This window comes from Ambystoma mexicanum, chromosome 9 (genome assembly GCF_040938575.1).
Source record: "Ambystoma mexicanum isolate Mex_15411 chromosome 9, UKY_AmexF1_1, whole genome shotgun sequence".
NCBI classification, from domain to species: Eukaryota; Metazoa; Chordata; class Amphibia; order Caudata; family Ambystomatidae; genus Ambystoma; species Ambystoma mexicanum.
In genome coordinates this window covers 331235751-331263258 of record NC_090931.1, presented here as the reverse complement: position 1 = coordinate 331263258, position 27508 = coordinate 331235751, and the positions used below count along the sequence as shown (strand labels likewise).

General features: G+C 48.5%; 1 protein-coding gene across 1 annotated transcript in view; it reads right to left on the bottom strand.

The window, feature by feature from the left end:
* GTF2I (general transcription factor IIi) overlaps positions 1–27508 on the bottom strand; it is a 2618156-nt gene that overhangs the window by 1882829 nt on the left and 707819 nt on the right. The window contains exon 12 of the mRNA XM_069614749.1: positions 957–1022. Coding sequence (XP_069470850.1) covers positions 957–1022 — 66 coding nt within the window. The remainder of the gene's footprint in view (positions 1–956; positions 1023–27508) is intronic.

The window sequence follows — 27508 nt, the reverse complement described above, 5'->3', positions numbered from 1 at the left end:
CCTTGACAAAGATATCCTAGTAGGCTGCAATTCTTGCCCCTGTCCTGTGGTGCAGGAACTAAGTTACCCAAGAAGGTATTGGGAGTCACAGAGATCTTCTGTAATAGTCTTGCCTGCTACCATCTTTAAGATCCCTCTGATCCAGCACATCACCAAAGGGATCAGGCCCTCTTGGAAAGGAGGATCCAGTGGCAGCAGCTTCAGCTGCATCCTTTCACCCCCCGCCCCCTCCTTTCACCCCTCTAACCTCCTTTGTGCAGAAGGGGTAGAATTTGCTTTACACTCACCCAAGGGCCTTTTAGTCTCCCCAAAGACTTACCTTATAGGGGTCCGATTCTTTCCTCCCAAAATCCCAGCACGGCTTGAAGACAGAGGCCTTCAGGGTATTAGACTTAACGCTGTCAAATAGCAAGAGCTAAGTGGCATTACAAAGCAGGGTGCTGAGAGCGTGGAACAGAGCACAATTCACAGAGAAAGCTCTACCTATTCGGTTCTCAACATCATGCTCTGCATCATGGGCACCTAACTGCACCAAGCGCAGCAGACATGGCAGCACACTCTGCCCCCTGATGGCAGAAATAATTAGACAGTTTGGGCTGGGAGAACCTAAATCTAAGATTAGTAACCCGTGGGATGAAGGGATCCTTCGGAAATTCCTATTTTGTAAGTTTGCCAAATAGCAATATGCAATGGGGAAGTTCTTTTTTTAAAGTAATACATAAAAGTTTAGGAAGCTGCAATTCTTGACAAGCATACCTACCAACAATTACATTGTGGTAATGAAGACGTAAACGCAAGATGAGCAAGAAATGATTGGCCTACTTACTGGAAAACATTCCATTAGACAAATAATTGACTTAAAAGATTGTAATTTAAATACATTCACAATTTTAAAAATGCAATCTGTTAACTACAATTTATTAAGCATGTTAAAAAAGGTTATGCTTGCAACATACCATATTTTCTTTCAAATAACTCCTCAACTTGCTTCCTTAGGTCAGTTATTCTGGCATTCCATTTTTCTGAAAGAGAAAGACATTTTTGAGCCGGTCTGAATACGCTCCAATAGACAGCTGCCGCAGGTTAATAAACATAAAAGGCAGTAGTCCAAGACCTAGAAAAGTATAGAAAACAAAGAAACCAACTCCAATATATTATGAGAAAATGATACGTTACTCACCATAGTGACTAACGTACTCTTAGTCCATAGTCACCTTTCCTCCATAATGTATGGGCGTCCCTTCCAAGAGATGGGAGACGAAACCTTTTTCACCAGAAAAACCTTGTTCCCCTTTAAAATTAGAGGCGCGTGGGGGTGCGGGCCAGGGAGCATGCAGTGCCCTGACTCTGCCCTCCAGCGGCACACCTCAGTCCCCATTGACGCGTCGACAATAGAATTAACATTGCCTAAGACACCAGTATTATAAAGGGGGAGGATGGTGGGACGTATGGAGGAAAGGGGACTATGGACTAAGTACGTTAGTCACTACGGTGAGTAATTTATAATTACTCTTACGTCCCGTCCCCTTTTCTCCATACTGTATTGGTGATTATAACTGAATGTAGCCCCAGGGTGGAGAGGAGACCCTCCTTAAGCAAATTGGTTCCTGAGAACCGCCTGTCCGAAAGCCGAGCATCCAAACAGTAATGCTTGCAGAAAGCTGAGGGAGTGGCCCAAGTGGCCGCCCTGTTTCTGACTTGCCAAGGTACATGGCGTTGAAATGCGATGGCCGTTGCCTTGGCCCTAACTGAGTGAGCATGCATGTTGGCCGGCAGCAAGTTGTGTTGGCCCTCGTATGCTTCTTAGATGTCTGAGACCATCCAGCGGGATATGGAGGTCTTGGAAGCCTGATAGCCAGGTCTTGAGCCTTCGAAGGTGACAAACAGGGCATCCGATTTGCAGAAGCCCTTGGTCCTGTGCAAGTAGAACTTCAGGGCACGACCGACATCCCCGGCAGTGCAGTACTCTGTGCTTTGTCCTTAGGATGGGCAAAAAACATAGGAAGGACTATTTCCTCGTTCAAGTGGAAAGTAGACGGCACCTTGGGCAGAAATGCCGGGTGTGTCCTCAGGACTACTTTGTCCCTGTGAAAGTTAGTATATGGTTCTGAGGCGGCCAGCGCCTGCATTTCGCCGACTCTACGAGCCGAGGTAAGGCCGACCAGTAAGGCCGTCTTGATGGTGACCAGCCTGATGTCCGTGGACACCAGTGGTTCAAGCAGTCTGTGCGCCAGGGCGCCCAAAAGTATGTTAAGTCCCACACAGGTAGCCCCTTGCAAGCCCCGTCAAATGTTTGACAATAGGGTTGGAGGAGGAGAAGATCCCCCTCCTCCGAGTTCCTGTAAGCCCCGATGGCTGCGAGGTATGTACGACAGGTGTCCACCTGGACCCCCGAGTGGGCAAGGTGCGCCGAGAAGGAGAGCACATCGTCCAAAGTACATGCCAGGGGATCGATTTCCTAGGAGTCTGCCCAGTGTCAAAACCTGGTCCATTTACCTTTATATTGGGCCCCGGTAGCTTTGCACATTGCGCCCTGTATGATTTCCAGAATAGCCTGGGAGAGGAGGAGGTGCCACAGCGTTACCTGCTCAGACACCACGCTGTGAGGGCTAGCTTCTGAGGTGCTGGGTGGATGACACTGCCCCCCCCCTGCTGCGCCAGAAGATGTGCTGGGCCCCGTCGGGAGGTGAATCTGAGGTATCTCCGAGAGGCTGAGCAGCTCCAAAAACCATGGCCTGGCCAGCCACCATGGAGCCATTAGAATGATATTGAGTTGGCGAGACTCCTTGATCTTGCAAATCACTCTGTGAATCAGCAATGTGGGCGGAAAAGTGTAAGCCTTCATGCTGATCAACTGAAGGCGAAATACGTCACCCAGGGAGCCGGGGACCTGTCCCTGCCAGGAGGCGAACTGATGGCACTTCTTGTTGTGCCAGGTGGCAAAGAAATCCACCTGGGGAGGACCCCACCTGTTGAAGATCTCCTGAATAACGAGTTTGTTTAGCTGCCACTCGTAATTGTCCGCTCCCAACCTGCTGAGCTTGTCTGCCTCCAGATTGGATTCCCCCGGGAGGTGGACTGCCGTGAGGTAGATGTCGTTTTCTACGGCACACTCCCACATGCTGATTGCCAGTCTGCACAGAGGAGGGGATCTAGTGCCTCCCTGCTTGTTGATGTAGTGCATGCTGTTCGAGTTGTCTGTCTGGATGAGGACAACCTTGCCCCTGAGAAGAGGTAGGAAAGCCCTGAGCGCTAGCCAGATGGCGTTCTGCTTTAACCAATTGATGTGGTATTCCTGCTCCTGTCGGGTCCGGGTGCCGTGGACCCAGAGATCGTCCAGGGTGGCTCCCCAATTCTCGAGCGAGGAGTCTGTGGTGATGGTGGCCTGCGGGGAGGGCGGCCAAAAGGGCTTGCCCGTCCGTAGGTTGCAGACTCTGGACCACCATGTTAGGTCCGGTTGGAGAGATGGAGGAACGTTGATCATCTGATTGAGAGCCCCGCTCCCGGTTCCATAAGGCCGCGAAATGCAGCTGAACCCTCCTTATCCTCAATCTCGTGTGTGGAACGGCTAATAGGACCGCCGCCAAGAGACCCAGGAGATGCTGGTACCACCATGCCGAGGTCACCTCTCTGCTGAGGAAGTGAGTGGTGGCCCTCTTGATGGCCGAGATCTGGTCTTCTCAGAGCACATGTCCCAGATGAGGCCCAAGAATGTCAGTCTGCGTGGGCTGCGACTTCTTGAGATTGAGCGAGAAGCCCAGATCATGCAGTGTGTTCATAAGGGCATGGGAAGAGTGGTGAACCGCTTCCAGAGATGTAGCCCTGACGAGCCAGTCGTCGAGGTATGGGTAGATGTGGAGGTCCTGCGCTCTAAGGAGGGCAGCCACCTTATTCATCAGCCTGGTAAAGACGCTGGGTGCCAAGTTGAGGTTAAAAGGAAGGACCTTGTATTGAAAATGGTAGGCCATGATCCTGAACCATTGGAAAGAACGATGGGGCTGCCAAATCGGGACGTGTAGGTACGCGTCCTTCAGATCTAGGGATCATATCCAGTTTCCCTTGCACAATGTCTAAGCAATAAAAGCTGGCGTAACCATCTTGAATTTTTGTAGGGGTAAGGAGAGGTTGAGGGTGGAAAGGTCCAGCACAGCTCTCAGGCCTGCCTGGTTCTTCTGAATGGCGAAAAAATCCTTGAGTAAAAGCCCCGCTGGGAGGCTGGGACTTCCTCCACTGCTTGGCTCCCTACGAGCGACCGGATCTCCGCCAGAAGAGTTGCTGTCCCAACCTGAGGGAGCGGAGGGGAGGAGGGATGAGAGGCTGGGATGGGAAGGCGGTACTCTGGATACTACGGAGAGGATCCAGGGGTCCATGAAATTCTGGCGCCAGAAATGTGCATGGAGAGCAAGCCTGCCCCCAAATGGAGACACGTGGACCCGAAGGGGAGTGTCACGATTTCTTTCCCTCGGAAGCTGTTACAGAGGAGGGGGGACTGGAAAAAGCCCTTACTCCCCCTACCCCTCCTCCTTTTGTTGCTCAGTTCCTGGAAGCCACGGAACGTTCCATACGTACGCCCCCTGTCGGAATGCTGCTGTGACTGGGCGTACGACTTGGCCGAGGTCTTTGTCAAGATGGATGGTTTGTGAGCTGTTTTTCTTTTTGTCCAGCTCCTCCTCCATGGAGGAGTGGAAGAGGCTCCCCTTACCCCCCTGAACAGAAGATCTAATATGCGTTCCTGGACGTCCGAGTTGAATTTCGTGGCCCGGAGCCAGGCCGCCATTCTCATGTCTGTGAGGATACAGATGGCACGGCCAGAAGTGTCGATATGGGCCACAGTGGATTCCATGAGGTCATGTGCCACCAGCTTGGCCTCTGCAAGACCCGCCTTAAAATGTGATTGATTCTGCGTAGGGAGTTCCGGGAGGAAGTCCGCAATTTCCCGCCATAACCTCTGGTTAGCGCCAGCCAGCATGGCATCAGCGTTGGCCTGCTGAAGATGCAGGGACGCGTTGGAATAGAGTTTCTTGCCATACGCCTCCAAGATCTTCTCCTCCTTGCCTGCTAGAGCCACAGAGGAGGAGGCTGAGGACGACTGAGGCTTGGAGTATAGTAATGCCGCAGCTATCACAAGGAGTGTGGTTGAGGATGGGCCAAGAGCATGAGTGCATCCCCCTACATCTGCCTGTACTTGGCCGTCCAGGCTTCGATTGACCGGCTGGGCCGAGTGGGGCTTAAGCCAACCCTTCTTGGCCAAGGAGACTACATCGGTCTGTGTTAGGCAGAATTATATGCAGTACCCTTTGGGAACACCACACACAATTAAGACTACAAGTGACAGTACAATGTCACCTTTGGTAAAAGCCTGTACTACACAGTTAAAGTGGTAGCAGTAGCGGAGCAGCCAGACTCATCTGAAGAGTAAGTGAGCAGTATCAAATAGTTACACAAAGGACAGCAATTACTATGATTTAGGCAAACACTGACTCAAGGTTTCTAAGTAAAAGAATATATATTTATTTACTCAACAGTTGTATAACATTTCACTATTATAAGCAAGTTAAAAATCACAATCATAAATACACCACATCACTTCCCTTAAATTCCAGACAAGTTAAGCTCACAAAATGAAGTGGGAGCAAAATGGCACTCCAGCAATTTAAAAGGGAGGGAAAGACAAAGTTATTAGAAAATAGGCAAACCAACAGGTAAGTACTCAGGGCAATTGAACAAGAGGAACTTCAGTGAGGAGATCAGGTAGAAAAGGCTTGAGGCCAAAGTCAATGGGTCCAAAGTCTTTTGCTCAAGATCACACAGTTCAGGGTAGTTCGCGGTAAAGTTTGTGGCACAGATTCCGGACGAGGTTGGTTGATATAAAAGTTAGTTCAAAGAGAAGAGAAGGACAAGCCCTCGGATTGGCAAAAGATTTCAAACACTTTCACCGCGGTTGAACGAAACGGGCAACCGGATTTGCACAGTACCTTAAAACGGAGAGGGAGCTGTAGCTGAGGTGGACGTTCCTGGTGGTTCCTGCAGGCTCACGGTTCCTGAAGAGACTGTCGGACTGACTAAGTAGGAAGCTGGAGGGTCCTGCGCCACCCAGGGAAGAAGCCAGCAGCAGCGCCAAAAAATTAATAAAAGGTGTGCTCCTTAAAACCCAAGCACGGTCCGACCTGCCTAGATATCCGGCCCACTGTAGCTCTGTACAGTGAATTCGACCACAGGAGTGGTACTGGCTTGCAGGTTGGGCGAACTGGTTGGTTCCACCAGCTCAAGGGAAGAAGTTTCCGGGAGGATCTTCTCTGTTGTCGGATTCTGAAGATTCGGACCTGCAGCAGGGCTTCACCGGGCGATTCAGTCGTTGTAGGGGTCCTCTTCCATCAGCTCCTCGTAGGTTCTTTCGTTCCAGTGGCGACTCTGCCTTTCCAGTCCCAGAGACCTGCTTTGTATGCAGTTTTCCTCCCATTCATACAGCCTGGCTGTCAATCACACAGCAGGGTGGCTGTCCTGGCAAGGACAGTCCCCTCAGCCAATCAAACAGGAGTGTGACTTTGGTTACCAAGGGAACCCATGGCAGGAGTCCAAAGACCCCTCCTTCAAATCCTGCCTACCTAGACTTTCAGGCGCCTTAAGGAGGGCTTCTGTGAAGAAGCCTGCGAAAAGACAGCGAACAAAGGAATCATCCCCGGTTTGGCACGCAGAGAAGAACAAGAGAAAGACTAACAAAAAGAAATGGCGAATAATCCAGCCGGAGCCAAAATAAAATGTATTTGGTCAAGCGGGTTTATGTTCGAGGCTAATATAATAGCCTAAACATTACCACGTTTATATAAGATATCGTGGTAGAAAAGTTAGGGTAGTTACCACTGCCACCAGCCAAGTCTTGATGTAAAGGGAGCAAAACAAGGCTCCAAGAGACACAGACAAAAGGGATAAGAATTAACCCTCTCCAGTACTCCATGTAAGATGGGGTGTATTGGGACTGTGGTTTAAAGTGACTAAAGTAAAGTAAATGGCAACTTTACCCTTTTCTAGGGGACAGTAGTCAGCCCCAGAAAATGGAGTCAGTGGGAAGTCTCAAAGACAACCCTGTTTCACTGCACTGAAGGTGCTGTATAACACATGAAAAATAGGAGGCCCTGGAGTAGGTGAGGCTCCAGTGCTCAAGATCACACAAAAAGTGAAAACCCACACAGCAAAACACATGTAAGAGTGGGAAAAAGGTTCACACTCTTACCAGGTGAAAAAAATAAATCCTAGGAATCCAGCAAAGCTGCTGAGGGACTCATTAGGTAAGGGAAATCAGCCATTTATGAGAATTCTCTATAACAGTCTGCAGAGGAATCCCTCTTTTGGCAGAGGGGCGTTGCATGAGGACTTCAGCCAGAACCCCCTCTACTGGCTGCTCGACCTCGGGCTGGGTTAGGCTCAGGTATTCCGCCAGCCCAGCAAGACGTTTGTGGAAGGCCCTGGCTGAGGAAAGAGTGTTCGGTTCCTCATCATCATCCGTGTCCTGCAGAACAGGAGGATCCTGCGGAGGTGGAGGAGTAGATGGAGGCTGGGGTACAGGGACCGCAGCCGGGGGCTGAGGAGGCTGCGGAGGCTGGTACGGAACCGCCTGAGGAGTCAGCTGGGGAGCCGGGACCAGCGGCTGCACCGGGGGCGACAGTGGAGGCGCTTGTGGTGCCGCTAGCATAGTCGGGAGGACTTCCCTGATGGCGTCCTTGAGGATAACCCCAATCTGAAGTGACTTCATGAGCCAGAGGAACCTCTCGAAGAACCCCTCTTCAATGCTCTGAGAGAGGGTAGGTGGAACCGACGGGGTAGCCGGGGCTGGTGGAGCCTCTGCATACCCTGCCCGTATGGACACAGTGGGAAGCTGCCCTGAGCATAAGAAGGATAGGCTGTCGGCCACGTACCTCTGAGGCCAGTCCCACCTTTACATTCGTTCGGCGAACTCCTGCAATGGCGTTGGACAGGTGCCTCCGTCTGGCGCGGCGGCCATCTTGTCAAGCTGCCTGCCACGTGCCTGCGACGTGTTGCTCGGCTCGTTGGGCCCATCCTCCTCCAGGACTTTGGTATGTGGATCACAAGGCCTACCCTGCTCCTCGGGCCTAGGCCCGGTAGGTGTGACACACTCAACCAGTGGGTCGGTAGAGCTGCGTTTAGGCGCCCCCTCTTGATGTATTTCCGGTACTAGGGCGTAGCCCCCCCGGCCATATTGCCAGTACAAGGGCGGAACCCGTCGGATGACAATCCGGTACAAGAACCTTCCGGTCCCTCAACACAGCCACTGGGAGGACCCAAGGATCCCTCGGCCCGAGGGCAGGTAGCTGAAGCAGCCTTGGTGCACGTGCTAGTACAAGGACCTGTATGGTACCTCCCGAGCGGGAGAGTCCTTGAGAAGGCGTCTACCTTGCGGGGTGCGATGGAAAATAGCGGCCCTTCCTTGGGCCTGGCTCGCTGTTTCACAAAGTTCTTGAGGTCCTCTGGAGGAGAATTCTAGAAGAGCTCCCTCCACCTGCCTAGTCTGTTCTTCAGTGCTTTTGACGACAGCAAGCCAAACGCTGTACAAGCTTGCCAACCGTAGCCTGGGCCAAGGCAACGTAGGCAGAGTGCGTGGGGGTCTGAAGTTGGGAAGAGCCTGTTGCAGGATGGACACCTGCTGAACCCTGTGGAAGTCAACATGCGCCGGGGGGAGCGTGGCGCCTGAGGACCGAGTACCTGAATGATAATAAATTTAAAAAAGGCAAAGTAGTATCATCCGCGCGTGGAATTACATGCCAAAAGCCAAACCCAGGAGCGCTACTGAATTCTGCCTGTTCCCGTCAGTGCGGAAAAAGGGACTGAGGTGTGGCGCCGGAGTCAGGGCAGCGCATGCTCCCTGGGCCACACCCCCGCACGCCTCTAAATTTAAAGGGGAAGGTGGTTTTTTCTGGTGAAAAAGGTTCCGTCTCCTGTCCGTTAGAAGGGACGCCCATAGAGTATGGAGGAAAGGGGACAGGACATAAGAGTAAGCAAGGAATAAGTTACTGATCTGCCACTCCTGTTTTCCAGCATTGGTATCTTTAATTGATTCACATGCTGTCTCAATATTCCCAGTTAGGCTTGGTATCCTTGGTTATATAATTTTGCTGAGATTGCCTCCCACCACCGCCAGATGTCCCTTGTGGGGTGACTAGCCTTGGTAGGATCTTGTATGCCGCCTACCTAGGGTCAGTGGACAGATTAGAAAGACTAGCAATAACTAATTGCAGACCAGAGTCTCAGAAAGGTGCAATAGACAATAGGTGGGTGAGAAATGTCACAGTGTACTAAAATCCGAATCAAGGAGCACATGAGGGAATACAATCAAATGTATTACTTCCCACTCATCTGCTAACATGCAAATTATTAAAATCATAAGTAGTTTCTCGAGGATGTTTGGTTGGTGTTCAGACATTCCGTTAATAAATGGTTGTCTGGTTTCAGTGGGGTATTGCTCCCTTCTTTCCTACATTTTTCAGGACTCAAACATATTTCAGATTCAGACAGTGCAATACCCTTTGAGAATCATCCTTAGGATCGGCAAAAAAGGTGGGTAACATTATCTCTTCATTTCGATGGAAGGATGCAACTACTTTAGGTTGGAACGCAGGGGGTGAGAGGCGGGGAGGGGATTTGCAGGACCACCTTGCCTTTGTGAAAGGTAGTATAGGGTGCTAAAGCTACCAGTGCTTGGATCTCGCAGACTCTGGGTTAGACCCACCAGCAAAGCTGTTTCAATGGTGACCAGTCTGATATCCACGGACGTCATTGGTTTGAAAGGTTTGTGCGCCAATGCTTCCAACACTACATTGAGGTTCCACAGAGGGTGTGGTTTCTTGATGGGCGGGTACAACCTGGTGAGGCCCGCCAGATGTCGTTTAACCTCTGGGTTACAGGAGGAGAAAACCTCCTCCTCAGAGTTCCCGTAGGCACTGATGGCTGCCAAGTAGGTGCAGCATGTGTCGACATGCACCCCGGAGTGAGCAAGGTGCGCCGAGAAGGATAGCACGTGGTCTAACGTGCACGTAAGGGGGTCAATCCACTTAGAGCCGGCTCAGTGACAGAACCTAGTGCATTTACTCTTATAGTGGCTCCTAGTAGCCTTGCTCCTAGCGCCCTGAATTATTTCTAGGTTGGCCTGAGACATGCACAGATGCTTCAAAGTGACCTGCTCAGAACCACGCTGCTAGGGCTAATTTCCGTGGAGCAGGGTGGATGAACCTGCACTGCTGCTGCTAGAGAAGGTGAGCTGGGTCCAGCGGCAGGTGAGTGGTGGTCAGTCCGAGAGGCTGATTAGCCCTAAAAACCAAGGCCTCGCGGGCCACCATGGAGCTATCAGAATGATGTAGAGGCGACATGACTTATCTTGCAGATTACCCTGTGAACCAGGGGAGTGGGAGGGAAGGCATATGCGGTCATGCTGTTCCACTGTATCTGGAAGGCGTCGCCCAGAGTCAGGGCCCTGGCCCTGATAGGATGCAAACTACGGGCACTTCCTGTTGACGCTGGTGGCAAAGAGGTCCACCTGAGGATGCCCCCAGCTGCTGAAGTTCTCCAGCAGGATCTGACCGTTCGATTGCCATTCGTAATTGTCCACTCCCAATCTGCTGAGCCTGTCCGCTTCCAGATTGGACTCCCTAGGGAGGTGGATAGTGGTCAGGTAGATTTTGATCTCCAGGGCCCATTCCCACATGTTGACTGTTAGGGTGCACAGCAGAAGGGGTGGGGGGGGGGGGGGGAACCTGGTGCCACCTTGCTTGTTGCCATAGTACATGCTGGTGGAGTTGTCCATCTGGATGAGTGTTTAGGCAAGATTGTATGCAGTACCCTTTGGGTGCACTACAGCAACCCTGACCTCCTGGCAATAGGAACCCAACCTTTGGTTTAAGTCTGTACTACACAGGTTGGTAGCGTGATTGAGCAGCCAGGCTTCTCTTAAGAGGTAAATGTGAGCTGTAGGGGAGTTACACAGAGATTCACAGTGGCAAGTATTCAAATAAACTCTTACACACAAGGTTTCTTGAATAAACAATTATTAATGTATCAGTCAGTTAGAGTAAGCCTTCTTCAGAAGGGAGCAGTATAACCGTAACACTCAAATATACTTCACAAAATACACACTCTTAATCCCTAAATCAGGGAGTACCCTTTTGGGATGTCCCACAGACACAGCCTACACCCTCAGGTAACTTTAATAGCTAGGGTGCTGGGGACATATATCACTGTTGTATTTGGAATCATTTAGGAGTAAGTCAAAGGAAAAGGTTTTTAGAACATACAATAGACCACAAATATTCTTAAGCAGGCAAATACTTTCAGATCCCCCAATAAGAGTCTTTCAGTTGAATAGGCTAAGCCAAAGTCATGGGGCAACAGTCTATATGAGCTGAAGCACTTCTTTGCAGGTAAGAAAGAAAAGTATTTGCACAATGTTTTAGAAGTCTTTGAAGAAAAAGAAGAATCAATGTAGGGCCACAAGCTGTTAAACTTGTGAGGGATAGAAGATGCAAGCAACTCTACAGCAAGAGGTAAGTTGTCTCAGACTTTTACAGTACCTTTGTACTGAAGAAAAAGTGCAGCAGATGACTTCTGTTCCCGAGCAGCTCTGCAGATCTCACTGTTCCTGGCCCTAAGTAGTAGGGACAAGAGGGAGGACTTCCGGGGACTCCTGCACTGCAATGGAATGGTATGGTCACCGCTCGCAACCGGCAATCTTCAAACGAGTGGCTGTTCGGTGTTTCAGCTCCTCGCGTCCACCGCAAATAGCACCACTGCGGTTCCTGGCTGTCAAGATGGGCTTTCCTTGTTTCTGGGGTCCCGGACTCTGTTGAGGGGGCTCAGGCTCGGTCAGTCCTGCTTCCTGGGAGTCCGGAGGATCTTACTGGAGCTCTTGGCCAGCTTAAAAGCAATGCACACAATCTGGTGTTCTTCTCCCTGGCGTTTCGGTTTCCAGCAGCAACTCTGGAAATTCAACCATCGCTGAGAAGGATGTCCAGGTGGCTTACTTTGGAGTTGATTGGTCCCATCAACTCAAGGGGAGAAGTTGTCCTTGCAGGGGCTTCTCTGGCGATACGAATTTGGAGTGTCAGCACAGCAGCAGGGCTTCACCGGGCAAACCAACGGTCCAGGAGTTGCAGCAGGCGTCCTCTTCAAGTTCTTCTTTGGTTCCTTCTTCCAGTGGTCAACTGCCATACAAGCCAAAAGCCTTGCCTTTTATTCAGTTCTATCCCATTCATTCCAACCTAGCTGTCAATCACCCAGCAGGATGGCTGTCCTTGCTGGACGGTCAGCCGGCCATTCATTACAGAGTGCATGTTGGTCTCCGAGGAGACTTAGCACAGGGAGTTTCGGGCACCTCTCTCACTTCCTGCATACCCCAGACACCCTGGACCCAGAGGCGGACTTCACTCGTGAATCCCGCCAAAGGAAAAACGAACAATGGGACCAAACCTGGTTTGGCGAGCAGAGTAAATCTCAAGAAGGACCTTTCCACAAAGAAATGGTGAAAAAAGAAGACCGGGACATTTTGACAAAAATGGTACCCTTGGGTGCTTTACTGCAGCTGCGAACGCAGCCTGCGGTAAATGCACACCATGGTAGTTAAAACGAAACCACTGCCACCAGCCATTCAGTGAGGAAAGGGCAACATAAAATCTTTACATGAGAAGCTAGACAAAGCGGATACTAGGTAGCTCCTCCAGCACCCTATTGTAAGATGGTGTGTGTTGGGTCTAGAAAGTTACTAAGGTAAGTAAAGTCAATTTCACTTTACTGTTCTGAGAAACAGTAGTTTATCCCAGAGAAGGTATTTAAACCTTGGGGAAATCTAACAGACTTCCCTGTGCCACTGCACTGAAGGTTCTGTGTGACACAATGTAAATGATGATGCATATGGAGTGCGTCATACTTCGCACCCAAAAGAAACACAAAGCTCAGAAAATCACATTAAAATACATGAGTGGGAAAAAAGGGTCTCACTCTCTCCAGGTTAAAAAACTCAACTCCTCAAAATTCAGCAAAGTTGCTGGGGGTCTCTAAGGTGGAGGGAATTAGCACATTTCTGAGAATTCTCCCTAAAAGACACTAGATGGTGAGACCCGGTATCCCTTTCCCAACACCTTTAGCCCATCCTACCAGGTAGGATACGTAGGGACTCTACGCCCCCTAGTCCTACAAGAACACTTTCACACAGACAGCTCGCTCTGGGAGAAAACTGACCAACACCCGAGCAGTATACCCAACATGTCCCAATGCAATGGTCAGGCAAGGTCAGGCAATTACTGACCACTACACACACCAGACTTCCAGTAAACTTCCCCACATGAATAAAAGGCACAGCGTGACAACAGTGAGCGAGGCAAAACACATGAGGAAACAACAGCTTTAAGACGGCAGCTAAATGAAATTCCCTTGACCTTTCCGGCAAGAAACCGTTACTTTCATAAGGCCTCAAGATTGGACAGCTTAAGGCCACGAAACAGTCTGAAGAATCCTGCATTGTGTGCCCGAGGTACCTGCACTCCTTCTACATGGCTAATCGAGTCGAGGAGAAGCAGCAGTCGCTGTGGTACTGTCCTTGGCTCCAAGAACAAAGTAGTAACAAAGGAACGTGCGCTGGAACGAACATTGTAAAAACATGTGTGATGAAAGACGTGTGTAAAGTTAAACTGCTGATGAATGCTTGAACTTTGAAATGAAAGATACGATACTGATGACAGAGTGAACCGGCACAAAATGCATGCTCAATCGAAGGTCTCTGTAAGGTATCCAGCCGAGAAGTAAAAGTTAAAGAGCTGTAAGGATAAGGTTTGTGAATTGAAGTGGCCCTGCGATGGGTCAAGCAAAACTCTGTGCCGAGTTAAAAATCTTTGATTTTTGATACAGAAAGGAAAGATTTGAATATTAGATAAAGTGGCCTGTGGCCAATTGAGAAGAAAGGCACTGTTAAAGTGGGTCCGAGCCTGACGGGGGGGGGGGGACCCGGGGTGAACAGTGATTCACCCAAGAAATTGGACATGTGGAAATCCTGAGAAGAAAGGAATGTTAATGTTGGTTTACCGCATCAGGCCCTCTGTAACAAGAAACTTTGAATGGCAAAGAGACTTTGCCACAGAAAGTCCTGATACTGAGGTTTTGAACTGCATCCTCATGGTAGAGAAGCCAGAGTGTGTGCGAAGCTCGAGTATGCAGTCTTGTCCTGTGCTGTAAAAGTGGAGAAGGGAAGCCAACAGCTCAACTATCCCGACATCATTTCTTGAACACTTTTCCTTTGCTTAACATTGTTTACCAGACCATTTGTATTCAGAATTAATTATTGGCAATAGGTTTACTAGTATAGGACATTTTTATTTTGACAAGACTCTACTAGGAATCAGTTATTTGATTGTCGAAGCTTGCTCCCATCTTTAGATTTAGGATTAGACAGAGTTTTTCCAACCATTTTGTAAGTTCAATAAACACCCTTGAGCTGGGATCACTTGTGTCTGTCTTCACTGTTTGATAGCATGCCTTCCTTACATACCCCAAATCTCGCTACTATAGAGGGTGACTAAATGTACCTTGGCCCCCAGATTCTGAATTCATTTGTGGATCCGGTGGCAGCCAAACTTGTAAAAATATCTTGACAGGCCCCACAAGCCTGTGCTAGGACGACTTTCCACCAGCTCCACGTGTGGAGAAGAACTATTACCTTAAAAAAAAAACACCTCCAAGTAGCAATAAGGCAATAAGTACTCACCATCATCTTGACTTCGTTAATCGGCCAAGTAAATGTGGGTTTTTTGCTGACTATTCTGGTCTTAGCAACGTTTATTTTATTTATTACATTTGTTACACGGCCAGACCCTGAGGTATCACAGCGTAGTTGGAAGATCAGGTTACAGCAACTATTTTTTAAGACATAAATGATAATTTACATAGTATGAAGGAAACTGCAAGCATATTTGTTAGCAAAAATAGCTCCGTCCTCTACAGAGTGAGAGTTAAAAGGGTGACAGAGCCTAGTCAGCTAACTTGAATTGCCTAATATTGGTTGAATGACCATGTTTTTAGGGATTTTTTGAATCCTCGAAAGGATTCCTCCTGTTAGATATTGAGAGGGAGGAGGTTCCAGTGTTTAGGGCCAAGGACTTGGAAGCTGCTGCCTCCTGCTCTTGAATATTTGAACCGCGGGATCTCGAGGAGTGCATTGTTGTTAGATTTAAGGGTCCTGCTGGAAGTTCTTTTTTTAATGATGTTGTTCATATAAATGGGGGCTTTGTTGGTGAGGCATTTCTGTGTGACAAAATGTTCTGAAAATGATTCTAGCCTTGATGGGGAGCCCATGTGTCTCCCTCCTGTTAGAAATATGGTCTGCTTTCTGTATTCCTAATGCAGCCCGTAAGGCTTTGTTCTGCATTAGTTGTAGCTTGCAGAGGTTTGTGTTAGATGTTCCTAGTAGTAAGGCGTTACACTAATCTAGTTTAAAATCAGGGCTCTGGCCAGGATGATAAAGTTTGTAGGCGTGGGGAATTTGCAGCTTAGAGGGATTAGTTTGGAGGTGTAGGATGTGGAAGAAGCAAGACCTGAGATATGTTTAGCCATAGTGAGGTTGGCATCTAGGTAAAATCCTAATGTTTTGACTTGCTTGAGCACTGGAATCCTTGTGCCATCAATGTTGATTGCAATGTAATCTGGGTGAAAATTACTTATTTTAGATTGGGTGCCAACAATGAGAATCTGTCTTCTCATCGTTGAGGCAGAGGCTGTTGAGCCCCATCCAATTTTGGATAATGGTGTAGACATTATTGATGATTGGGGTATCTTGGTCATAATTCCCAGTGATGGGTATGAGGATCTGGGTGTCATCTGCAAAGTTGGTGTAGATGACACCCATATCGTCTAATGCTGAGAAAAGGAGCTTCGTGTACGCATTGTGGTGGGAGGGAGGCAGGAGTCTCGGGGTACACCAATGGGCACTGCTATGGGGTCAGCTGCATTTTTGCCAATGGAGACTCTAGATGTACGTTCAGTTAGGAAAGATTTTACCCAGAGTGTGGCGATTATTCCGATCGTTAAGGATAGTAGGAGTGTTGCAATGGGTATTTTTTTTGGTGGTTATTTTCTTTTGTAATATCTCAATTTTTGAGGCTAGTGCATCTTGGATGGTAGCGCACCATTCTTTGCTTGTATTAGCAATAGTGGGTGCGGGTATGGGGTTTTCCAACTCTGATGGAGAACAATTCTTTGGAGTCGGAGGAGGCATTATTAATACGGGCGATATAAGTGTTAGCTTTGTGGGTAATGATAGCTGCTTTATATTTTTTATTTGCTGTGAGGAATGCATTGGCAGAGTCTGTGGTGGGGGATTTTTTTATGTGTGTTCAAGAATACGTTTAGTTCGCCTTAGCGATACTAACTTGTCATTGAACCAGAAAAGCGTATTTTTGTTGGCACGTCTTGTTTTGGTTGAGAGAGGTGGTAAAGAATTTATTGTGTTGGTGAGGCAGTTGTGTTAAGTATCTGCCAGGAGGCTTGGATTATCACTAGTGATATGGTTGGTTGTTAGAGCTTTACTTAAAATGGGATTTAGATTTTCAGCTGAGAGCTTATGAATGTTTCTCGTTTCCTAAGTGTCCATTATCATGGTCTTAGGAGGGCAAATTTCATTACATATGAGTGAGAAGTTCACACTGTAATGGTCTGTCCAGGCGAGTGGTATAATTGACTCAATATCTAGGGTAGCGTTGAGTGATAGTATCCAATCCAGTGTCCAACCCTTGATATGGGTAGGGGCATTCACCAGTTGTGTGAATTGCATGTCTCGGAGGGTACTATATAGGGCTTCAGCTTTATGGTCTTGGCTGTCTTTGAAGCCTAAGTTGAGGTCACTAAGAATTATACATTTCGTGCTAGGTTTAATGAGTGGGGATAGTAGAAGGGGTATGTCGAATTCTGGCTGGGAATTGGCATTGGGCGAGCTGTAAATTACTGGTAGGTTGATAGTAGTTTTGTGATTAGCAGCAAGTTTGGTAAGTAGAATTTCATAGCCTACTGGATTTTCAATGGGACAGGATCTTAATTGGAGGTTGGCTTTGGGTATGATAGCTACCCCCCTCCTATTGATTTAGATCTGTCAGACCTAAAGATGGTATAGTCTGGTGGGATGGCAATAGCAAGTAAGGGTCCAGACGCTTGGTGTAGCCAAGATTCCGTGACCATTAAGTCCAGTTGTTGATCGAATCAGGCCGTGTATTGTAGAGGCATGGGCTCCTAGTGATCTTGCATTGATGAGGCTGCCTTTAAGATGGACAGGAGGCTCAGTTTTGAATTTGGTAGTGGTGGTTGGCATTTGGGGGTTTAGCCAATTGTTTGGTGGTGACTAACATTGGTCTTGTGAGATTTGGTTTGGTGGTCAGGTGAGGGTTTAGGTTGGATGGGGTGGTTCTGGCAAATTCATTATGGGGGACGCTTATTTTGGTGCGTGACCTAAGGCGGAAGAGTCTGGTGGGGCCCTGAGTGGCATAGCTGTGGTCAGAGTGGGTCTGGTATTGTACGAATTATGGTCGGGTGTATTCCTGGTCATGCGTGATCTTAGTCTTAGGAGTCTGGTGATGCCCTGTGAAAGGAGAGAGGCTGATTTGGGCATAGTCTCTGGTAAGCGAGTATGGTACACCGTACCTGGATTTGTGATAGGTGCTTCATCACTGGATTTGTGATTAGTGGTAATGGGGGTATTGGTGTGGTCCTGTGAGGTTGGGAATGGTGCTGTGGGTGGTGGGAATGGTGTGGGGCAGGGGATGGGATGATGTCAGGGGCAGGCTAACCTGGTTAGCCCATTTTGAAAGGTGGTGAAGGGGCTTCCTGTACATGGTAAACTGTTCAATACCAGACAGAATGGGAACATAGTGGACAGGATCCAACAAGACATTACTATAGTCTTAGTTGATAGCAACAATGAAATAATGGGGAGTGTAAGACACCTATAGTGATTCAGGTGAGAGGGTGCCTATATAGTGCAATACAGTACATTTAATAGTTTGGTATTTTTCCATTAGACATGACTTTATGTTAGCAGACAAGCAGAGGGGTTGCGAATGATATGAAAGCAGAGCTAGTATAGTGGGGGGCCTAACAGTGTCACAAAGGTACTGGTTTATGATTGGCAGTTTAAAATAACGAACGCTAAGGAGGATTAGGGGTATGAACAATAAGTACTTTACAAAGTTAGTGAGCCAGTACAATCAAGTCACGATGGGTTAGGCCCGATATATTATAAATCATGGTCAATAGCAATTACGTTGTGACAGGAAGTAATCATCTGGCTTCAGGCAGTAAGTAAAGTGTGCGAGCGTTAATGCGATATTCACGAACAATGGCTTGCACCGTGATATTACAGCTTGTGTTATAGATACAAAGAGTTATACTGCAATTGTCCTGGTGTCTAAGTAACCAAACTGGATTCAAACACTACATAAGGGATACAACGTAAACATTGTCCAATGTTTTCAACTACAGACAGTGGTCGCAAGAGTGCACAATACACAGGGCGTGCGTACAACGCTTGCCAGATAATGGTAGCCACGAAAAAGCGGCAGGGCGCAAGGTTGTAGATGAAGTTTTAGGCAGGATCATAAGATAGGATGTAGACAGGGCAGGGTTCCTGGCCTTGGCCTCTGGCAGATATCGGGACAGGCTCTGGACAGGCAGGAGGCCTTGCAATCGTGGGCCTGCCAGTGAGTTGGCAGGCTCTCACCTCCTGGCTGTGGATTGGCGAGTAAGAATGTTAAAAGGGCCAATCAGCTTGTAGCACCGCCGGATGGCAAGGCTGGGCTGCAGATGCGGCCTTAGGAGGGGTCAGGGCAGCCAACTTGGGTTGGTCCGGATCTTGTGGTGTGGGTTACAATCAGAGGGCATACAGAGCTTTTCCTGGTTGTAATATGGCTAAAGTGAAGGGAACAGCCAAGCAGCATGGAAGGGCATGCACCAGGCAAAAATAGCGCGCAATTCGCACTGAGAGGAATCTTCAAAGGATGCAATCATCTGGGGTGTGGTGGAGCTCACCGGCTTACCTCGATATAATGGACAGCGCTACTGGGTGAAGAAACACTGCTGGAGCAGTGTGGGGGAGCTCCTTCTCCTCCGTTGGCCGCTCGATCTGGATGCAGGGCTCTGGACGGGCAGGAGGCCTTGCAATTGTGGCCCTTCCAGTGAGTGGGCCGGCTCTCGCCTCCCGGTTGTGGATTGGCCAGTAAGAATGTTAAAAGGGCCAATCAGCTCATGGCACAGCCGGATGGCAAGGTCGGGCTGCAGGGTCAAACCGTTTCCTTCAAGTAGCTGGCTGCACAACTCAGGATACGACCAATTCCCTTCGGCATCAAAACAAGTAATATAGCATCATCTGCATATAGAAGGGAGGGGTAGCTAACTCCATTTAAAAAGGGTGAAAATGTTACTCCCACCCGAGAGCAGGCATTAAAATCAGATAAGAGGATAAAAAGCATTGGGCAAACCTCTCTTACCCCTTTGTTAACGGTAAACTCGGTGGATGTCCCTTGTCCTGGTTGGCTGGCAACCGAGGCCTTTGAGCCCCAGTACAGACAAATAATTAACTGTAAGAGAGGAGTCGGCATACTCAATTTCTGGATTTTACCAGAACAATCCACAGAGTCTAATGCCTTAACTAAATCTAAAAAGGCAGCATAAACATAGCATCCTCTCAATAAAACATACTTTTTAAATATAATTTTAAAACCAAGGCATGATGAACTGTGGTTAAGCCTTTCCTGAATCCGGAAAGTGAGGTAAAATATCATTTTCCACTGCCCAAAAGGCGAGTTTAGGGATCAAGCAGCTGGCAAAAATCTTAGAGGCGCAGTCTAACAGAGAAATGGGACAGTAACAGTGGGGGACAATATGTGAACCGTTCTTGAAAACAGGGGTAAGGATACTCTTTTTCCAAGTAGCAGGGAGAACAATGTGCAATTGCGTTAAAAGGCTTCTGCAAGAAACCAACTGGTGGCACAGACCATTATGGCCCTGTAGAAACTGAGTTAGTAATATCCCTTCCTGTTAGGCAAAGTTTGTGTGCAGTACCCTTTGGGACCACTACACACAACTAGGACTACAGGTGTAAGCGAAACCAACCTTTGGTATAAGTCTGTACTACACAGTTTTGTGGTAGCGCTGCTGAGCAGTCAGGCTTATCTCAAGAGGGAATGTGAGCTGTAAGGGTGTTACATAGAGGTCTATAATTACAAGTATTCAAATAGACTCATACTCCAGGTTTCTTGGTAAAACACTTATTAATTTATTTCACAGTCAGTTGTAAAACATTCACTAGAAGGAGGCAATCTATATCACACAGAAATATACTTAAGTAGTTCACAAGATCAGGTTCTGAGGCATTTAAACTACTTTGAAGGAGGAGCAAAAAGGTATAAGTTAATAAGACAAATATTACAGTTACTTTAAAACAGTGCAAATAGTTTGCGTTCACCAGAGGAGTTGATTCAATGGAATAGGTTAGCCAAAGACAATGGGTTAAAGTCTTGTATAGGATAAAGCAGTTCTGTAAGTTAAACGGAAAAGTCTTCGCCAAAGTTCTCAAAAGTAATTTGTAAAAGAAAGATTCATATGTCGGGTCACAAGCTGATTAGGCCTGCAAGTTGCCAAAGTTTTAAGCACTTTGGCAGTGAGTGGCAAGTTCTCTCGGTCGGGTTTTCACAGTACCGTACAATGAAGAAAAAGTTGCAGCTGAAGATGTCTGTTCCTGGCAGTTCCTCCAGATCTTGCTGCAGGTGAGCCTCAGTCGTGAGGACAAGAGGGAGGACGTCTGGCGACTCCTGCACTGCACTGGGACTAGTCAAAAGCTGGCAAAGGCAAATCTTCAATTCCGGTAGCTGGAGTCAAGCACACAAACGTGTGTCCTTCTCCCTGGCTATTCGGTTTCCAGCAGCCCTCTGAGAAAAATACAACCAGCTCCGAGAATGGTATCCAGGTGGCTTACAAGTTGATTGGTCCCACCAACTCAAAGGGAGAAGTCGTCCTTGAAGGGCTTCTCTCTCGAGATGAACTTGGTGATTCGGACCTGCAGCAGGGCTTCACCCGGCAAACCAACGGTCCAGGAGTTGCAGCAGCCGTCCTCTTCCAGCTCATCTTCGGTTCTTTAGTTCCAGTGGTCGACTCTGCCTTCCAAGCCAAGAGACTTGCCTTTTAAACAATTTTCTCCCATTCATTCCAGCCTAGCTGCCACTCACCCAGCAGGGTGGCTGTCCTTGCCGGACAGTCAGCCAGCAGCCAATCACGCCAGAATGCATTTGGGTCTCCTAGGAGACTAAGCACAGGGAGTTTCGGGCACCTCCCTCACTTCCTGCCCAGCACAGGCACTCGGGCGCCAGAGGCGGTCTTCAGTCCTGAAGCCTGCCAAAGGCGTAGGAACAGAGGGACCAAACCTGGTTTGGCACGCGGAGACAAACTATGACCTTTCCAAAAAGAAATGGCGAAAAAAGACGACCGGGACCCGTTTAAACAAAGGGGGCTCAGACGCCATCTTGAAAAACATGGCTCCCGCGATTTAACACTACCGGTGTTTGCGGTCGGGAAAAATCATGGTAGTTTGTTGTAAAACCACTGCCACCAGCCATTTCGAGAAGAAAGGGTAGCATTTGACTGCTACATGAATTTCTAGACATAGGGGATACTAGATAACCCCTCCAGCACTCTATTGTAAGATAGTGTGTGCTGGGTCTAGGAATTTGAAAAGACTAGTAAAGTCAATTTCACTTGACTTTCCCTGGGAAACAGTAGTTTATCCCAGAGAAGGTATTTAAATCTTGGGAAAGCCGGAAAGGCTTTCCCTGTGCCACTGCACTGAGGGTGCTGTATGACACAAATTAAAAGATGATGCCTATGTGCCTATGGAGTTGTCTAAAACTTCATAATCAAAGAACACAAGAGTAAAACACACATCAAAATACATGAGTGGAGAAAAAGTTTCCCACTCTCTCCAGGTAAAAAAATCAAGTCCTCAAAATTAGCAAAGTTGCAGGGGGTCTCTAAGGTGAAGGGAATTAGCACATTTATGAGAATTCTCCCCAACACTTCCTGCGAGCTCATACAATCCTTGCCACCAGGGTGTTCAGTGCTACCCCTTTGGGGCTCCCTTGCGCAGAACCTGGGGAGCCCCTGTGGGTCCTGCAGCATAGTTATAGTGCCTCAATAGAGCCTGTGCCAAAGGCGAGATGGTGCGTATCAATATGCCCAGGAAAAGCCGTGGCAGACCAGACAGATCGTCCCGGAGGAAGAGCCCTCGAGAGACAGGCCCGGCGTGGAAGTGCGGTGGCTGGTAGCCTCACTGGAGTGGCTTGCAGCGAAGCGGCCCCGGGCGTAGAGGGTGTGCAGAGACAGTGAGCAGGTGTTGCAACATGGCGCTGTGAGGTCAGACAGCTTGAAGAAACGTCTGTCTGCCGTGGACAGGGCAACACAATGGAGAGGAGACAGAGGTCCCGCTGGGTTAGCGTGAGAGAAGTTTGGGCCCAGCAGGAGTTGCAGGAATAATTCCCAAGACAGCTGTCTGTGAAAGCCTGGCCATGTGGGTGTGCAGTCCTGAACTGCATCGGCAGAGGCATCAGGGTTCGCCTGGTGCTGGAATTACAGAGGGAAGCAGTAGATGCACTGCCCTGTGCCCCACAGATCTGGACCTCCACCCTGCATTGTCCAGTGGAGGGTGTGATGAGCATTAGCAGAAGGGTGGACAGTATGTGCAGCACCAGGGTGTACTGGAAGGCCTCCATTAGAAGAACTGATATGATAGGTTATTTATAACACGCTTAATACCCAGAGGTTTCTAAGTCTCCCGGGACTGGCACAAAGAGACCAAAGGAGAGTGTGCTGGAAGAGGAGCCTGGACGTGGCCCATATGAATGGAGTTGGATTGAGGACAATGGTAAAGGCAGCAGATTGGGGTCCTTGTGACACCAGGGCAATGCGCTAAAGTGACAGATATGGGTATGCAGCCTCTGGGGCCTGGTGCCGGTGCCCAGGGGGCGCAGCAGTGCTTGTGGAAACTGGAGAGGGAAGGAGGCTTCGGAATGTGTGTGCTGCAATGCTTCAGGGGGGGACCAAATGATGAATCTGGTGAGAAGGCTGGCCAATGGCGAGATGCTGCAGGGGATGGAGAGTCGCCACATTTGACAAGGGATGATCTGAATGACATTTTCCAGGAAATTAAAGCCAACAGGAGCAATATTCAGGCCTCTATACTGGATTTAAAAGGGAGGGGGCTGAAAATAAGCAGCTGCAAGTGGACCTCAGAGATGTGAAATACGAGGCCCCACCAACCGATTTGGAGATGAGGGCGAGAATACACTTTTGAAATTTGATGACTGAGAACAGAGCTACGGAACAACCTACATATCCTAGGCCTGAATGAACAAACAGGAGAGAGAGTGGGCGAGTGGTCGGAAAAGATGAATAGCGGATTAAAGCCATCGTCATAAGAGAGGCAGGAAAGGTGGTGGAGTTCGATAGGGCCCACAGAGGAGGAGTGGGTGGGGGAAAAGGGCCCAATGTCCATTATGGTCCGATTCCTTGGGTACAGAGAGAAAATCGAGGGGCTGGAGAGGGCGAAGAGATTGGCCAGTGTCCAGTATGATGGAGATTCGGTCCGGGTGCATCAAGATTTGTCGGGACTCACTTTGACTGCCGTCCTCTCACACAATGGTTGTCCAAGAAGGGGATGAGATATCGTTGTGCCTTCCCCTTTGCTTTATCCTTCGAGTTTGGAGATACAGACTATATGATCCCCCAATGGGCAGTAAGTGCAGCAGGTACTGCAACTACTAAAGGACATGGAGTCGGACCAGGCACGGTAGAAGGAGAGTGATCGAGCACCCACGGAACGGAGTAAATCGAAGAGGTTTCTGCCAAGGAAGACAGTGCCGAGCAGCAGGAAATTCAAGAGGCTGAATACCCGCATCCCTGGTGAAGTGACTTTGATGGTGGTCCAGAGACATGTTTTAGAAGGTGGACCTACATGGTGGGGGCGACGGTCATTCAGCAGGGGGGAATGGTGGTGATGTTCTTGAGGGACGGGATGCAGAGCAAGTTATTTTTGGTGGCGCATTGTCAGATGGGCGTCTTGAATAAGGAGGATGGTGGGAGGGCAGGATGGGGAATAGCGTAGGAGGGGTAGGGGGCATTGGGATAGGTTTTTTTTTTTAAAGGTTTATTTTCAAGTTGGGTATGTTATGGTATGTGGTTGTTTGGGTTATGGCTCCAATAGACAGTAATAGAGCAGGGCTGGCTGACCTGCTCAAGTTGGGGACCTTCAACATGAACTATGAGTTTGCCTGCAAAGCGCTGGTTGGGGGACTAAGGAATTCCAGAACCTGGGTCTGGATACCTTCTTGGTGCAAGAAACGAGGTTGATTGCTTGGGGAGGAAAGACATATTTTAGGGTGACAGATTGGGCAGGTGTTCTGGGCCTCTGGAGATGTTAAGGTGGGTGCTGGTATCTTCCTACATAGGCGGCTTCGGATGGGGGACCCGAGAGAGTGGAAGAGGGCAGACGGTAGGGCGCTCTAGGTAACGTGTACCATTGGTGGGGTGCAAGTAACAGTGGCTACATTTACCGTTCTAACCAGGGCCAGCTGAGGTTCTTCAGGGAGGCAATGACAGATATTTTGGGAGAGTAGAGGACTACTGCTGTTGGGAGGGGACTTCAATATGTGGGCAGAAGCAGGTATAGATGGGTGTGGATGAGTGAGATGGGCAGGGGCGGGCACAGGAATGTGGGGGTCTTTGTGACTAACTGGACCAACAGGGTATTGTGGACGTTTGGAGGGAATGCAACCCGGGAGCAAGGGGGAACACTTTATTTTCCCTGCGGCATAGTACACCTACCTGCATGGAATGTTGGGGCTTGCAGAGAGAATACCTGGTGAGGGTGTCCTCATGTGATTTGGTCCCCATCTGCTGGACGGACCACAATATGGTGTTAATGAATATCTCTATGTTAGGGAGTCTATTTGGAAATGCAATGATGTGTTGTTGAAAGCCACTATTTTTCCAGAAATAAATTTTCAAAAAACAAATAAGACTTGGTTGTCGGAGGCAGCTGTTACACTGTTACACAGTGCTAAACAGTGCGGCTTGAAGACCTGACTCGCATTCGGCGTATCTGCGTGAAGATGTCTGCAGGGTCCTTTCCTCAAGCCTCTCGTTTCATTTCGTGGTGAGGAGGCAGCGTGCGACTGCGGAGACAGTTCAGGCCGCGTCGGTACCACGGGCAGCAGGTAGCGTGCAGTGGGAGAAGGATCTGTGAAGCGTGAGAGTACTGAGTCGGGTGCCGGAGGAAGCGGTTAGCCGCTGATCCGGAAAAGGTAGGTAAGGTTTGACTCCCGGGACACGGGACTCCCGGGCTCTGCTGAGCTCTGCTGCTGGAGCTCTGCTGAATGCTGCCTGTTGGAGCCGAAGCCGCAGTAACTTTGGCATAGACAGGGAGCCAGGGAGAGGTACTGAAGTTGAGTGGAGTTAGACCTGTGTAGCACCTACCTCCCAGTGCTTTCCCCTCGCTCTCTCCTTCCCCTTCTCCCCCCCTCCACCACCTCCGCCTCTCCTCTACTCCCCCTGCTTGATATTTAGTGCCAAGTGGTGAAGATAACGGCACGAGTAACTTGTGGGAATTGTAGGTGAGCCCCCTAAAAAAGACATAGGGCGGCCTAACCAATATCCATCCCACCTCACTATCGGTGATTATCGAGACAGCATCATCTGCACCTCCCTGTGACTCTGGATAGCCGGGGATATTTTGAGCCTCCCCTAAGAAGAAATATTGAGCCACTGAAGAACTTAAACAGAGGGTTTCTAACACCCAGAAGGACCAAATCCACATAGGCAAGAAACTAACAGGTGGTGTAACTTTGCCAGGAGACTGTGGGCCGTGGGCCTTGTGCCTTTGATCCTGACGTGGATTGAAAACGCATTTGTTCAACGTAAGGGGGCTAACATCTTGCTGGTCTAAGGCAAGCAGGAACAGAACAGAACGGAACGGAACCAATCTATATATAATTTAAGAAAATCCAAGATGAAATCCATAAATCAGACCCTTGTTAATAAGGAGATCGAAATGGAAAAAAACTAGGATAAAGAAGAAAGTAAGAAAAATGCCTCCAATAAATCAAGGTGTGATCACTGAATTCTTCCCATTGCGTGCAGTTTGTGAAATAAATTCCACTGCTATTGAAGAAGATATACCAGCTCATTGTGGTAATGTGGCTATAACATCAATAGACTTCGAGGATATAGATAACTCGTTACTAGACTTGTGCCTAAATATCCAAAGAAGTATGACACCACACCCGGACAGAAGGAGCAATAACAGTGACACACAGATGGATAGAAAGACGACCACGCCTTTAGGAAGAACAACGGTGGGACTTGGTCTAGACAGGCTGTCAATCTCACCTAACCTAGCAATGGTCTCCATAGAGGATGTGCCTGAAGTGGAAGTAGAGTCCCAGGACAAGTCCTTTCCAGGGGCTTCAGAAATAGCGGAAATTCAGGCATCAGTAGCATCATTACAATTTGCGCTTAAAATCTTGCTTAAATTGTCTGGGCATATACTGGCTAATACTGAGACATTTGCTATGGAAAGTGAAGGAAGACTGACAGCAGAAGATGCAGAAGCAAATCTATCAGATGCCATCCTTATTGCTAATGAATCTGAAGAGCAAGAAAACCTGGACATTGAGCAGGACAGAGTAGCCCCGACCCTTTTTTTTCACAAAAACAACAGACTAGCAAGAAGGGCTGGAAAGGACAAAAAGGCTACAGCACGACTGCCGCCAGAGCAGGGTGAGAAGGGATTGCTTACCAAAAAGAGCAGGAAAAGAGTGGCAAGAGCAAAGAAAAGGAAGGCAGCCAGAGAAGGATACCTCACTAGCTGGCTGCTTCCTGCACAAGTGGTTGAAAACGAGCTCGAAGTGGAGTTAGAGAGTGTGGAGTTGGAAGAGGGGTGCAACGGAGAGGCCACTAAAACAGACGAAGCACCGAAACTTCCTATGGAATCAGAATACTTAGGAATCGCAGTAGCTGTTCCCATGGAAAACAAAGGGGAGATGAGAGGAAACAGGATATGTCTGATCAAGAACTTATACTATAGCAAGGACAGTAAATGGTTATCGCGTTCAGAATTTTTAACAAGACTAGATTCAGTCCCACAATTGCGGGTCCTTAAATCTGACGATTTTGTATTTGTTGAGCCCCTGAAAGGCCCTAATCCTAAAGTATCTGCACTACACTAAGTTCCTGGCTATAGCTGAATTGTTAAGAAACTACAAAGAGGAACTAAAAGCAGTGGATGTTGAAGTAGATGCTGATCTTAACGAAGCTGACCCGGACTGTCCTATGGAAGAAGTAGAAATAGCCCCAATAATAGTAGATCACCCAAATATACCCAAGGGAAAGAAGATTGTTGCATCAGAAGTCCAACAAGTGTTGAAATGGT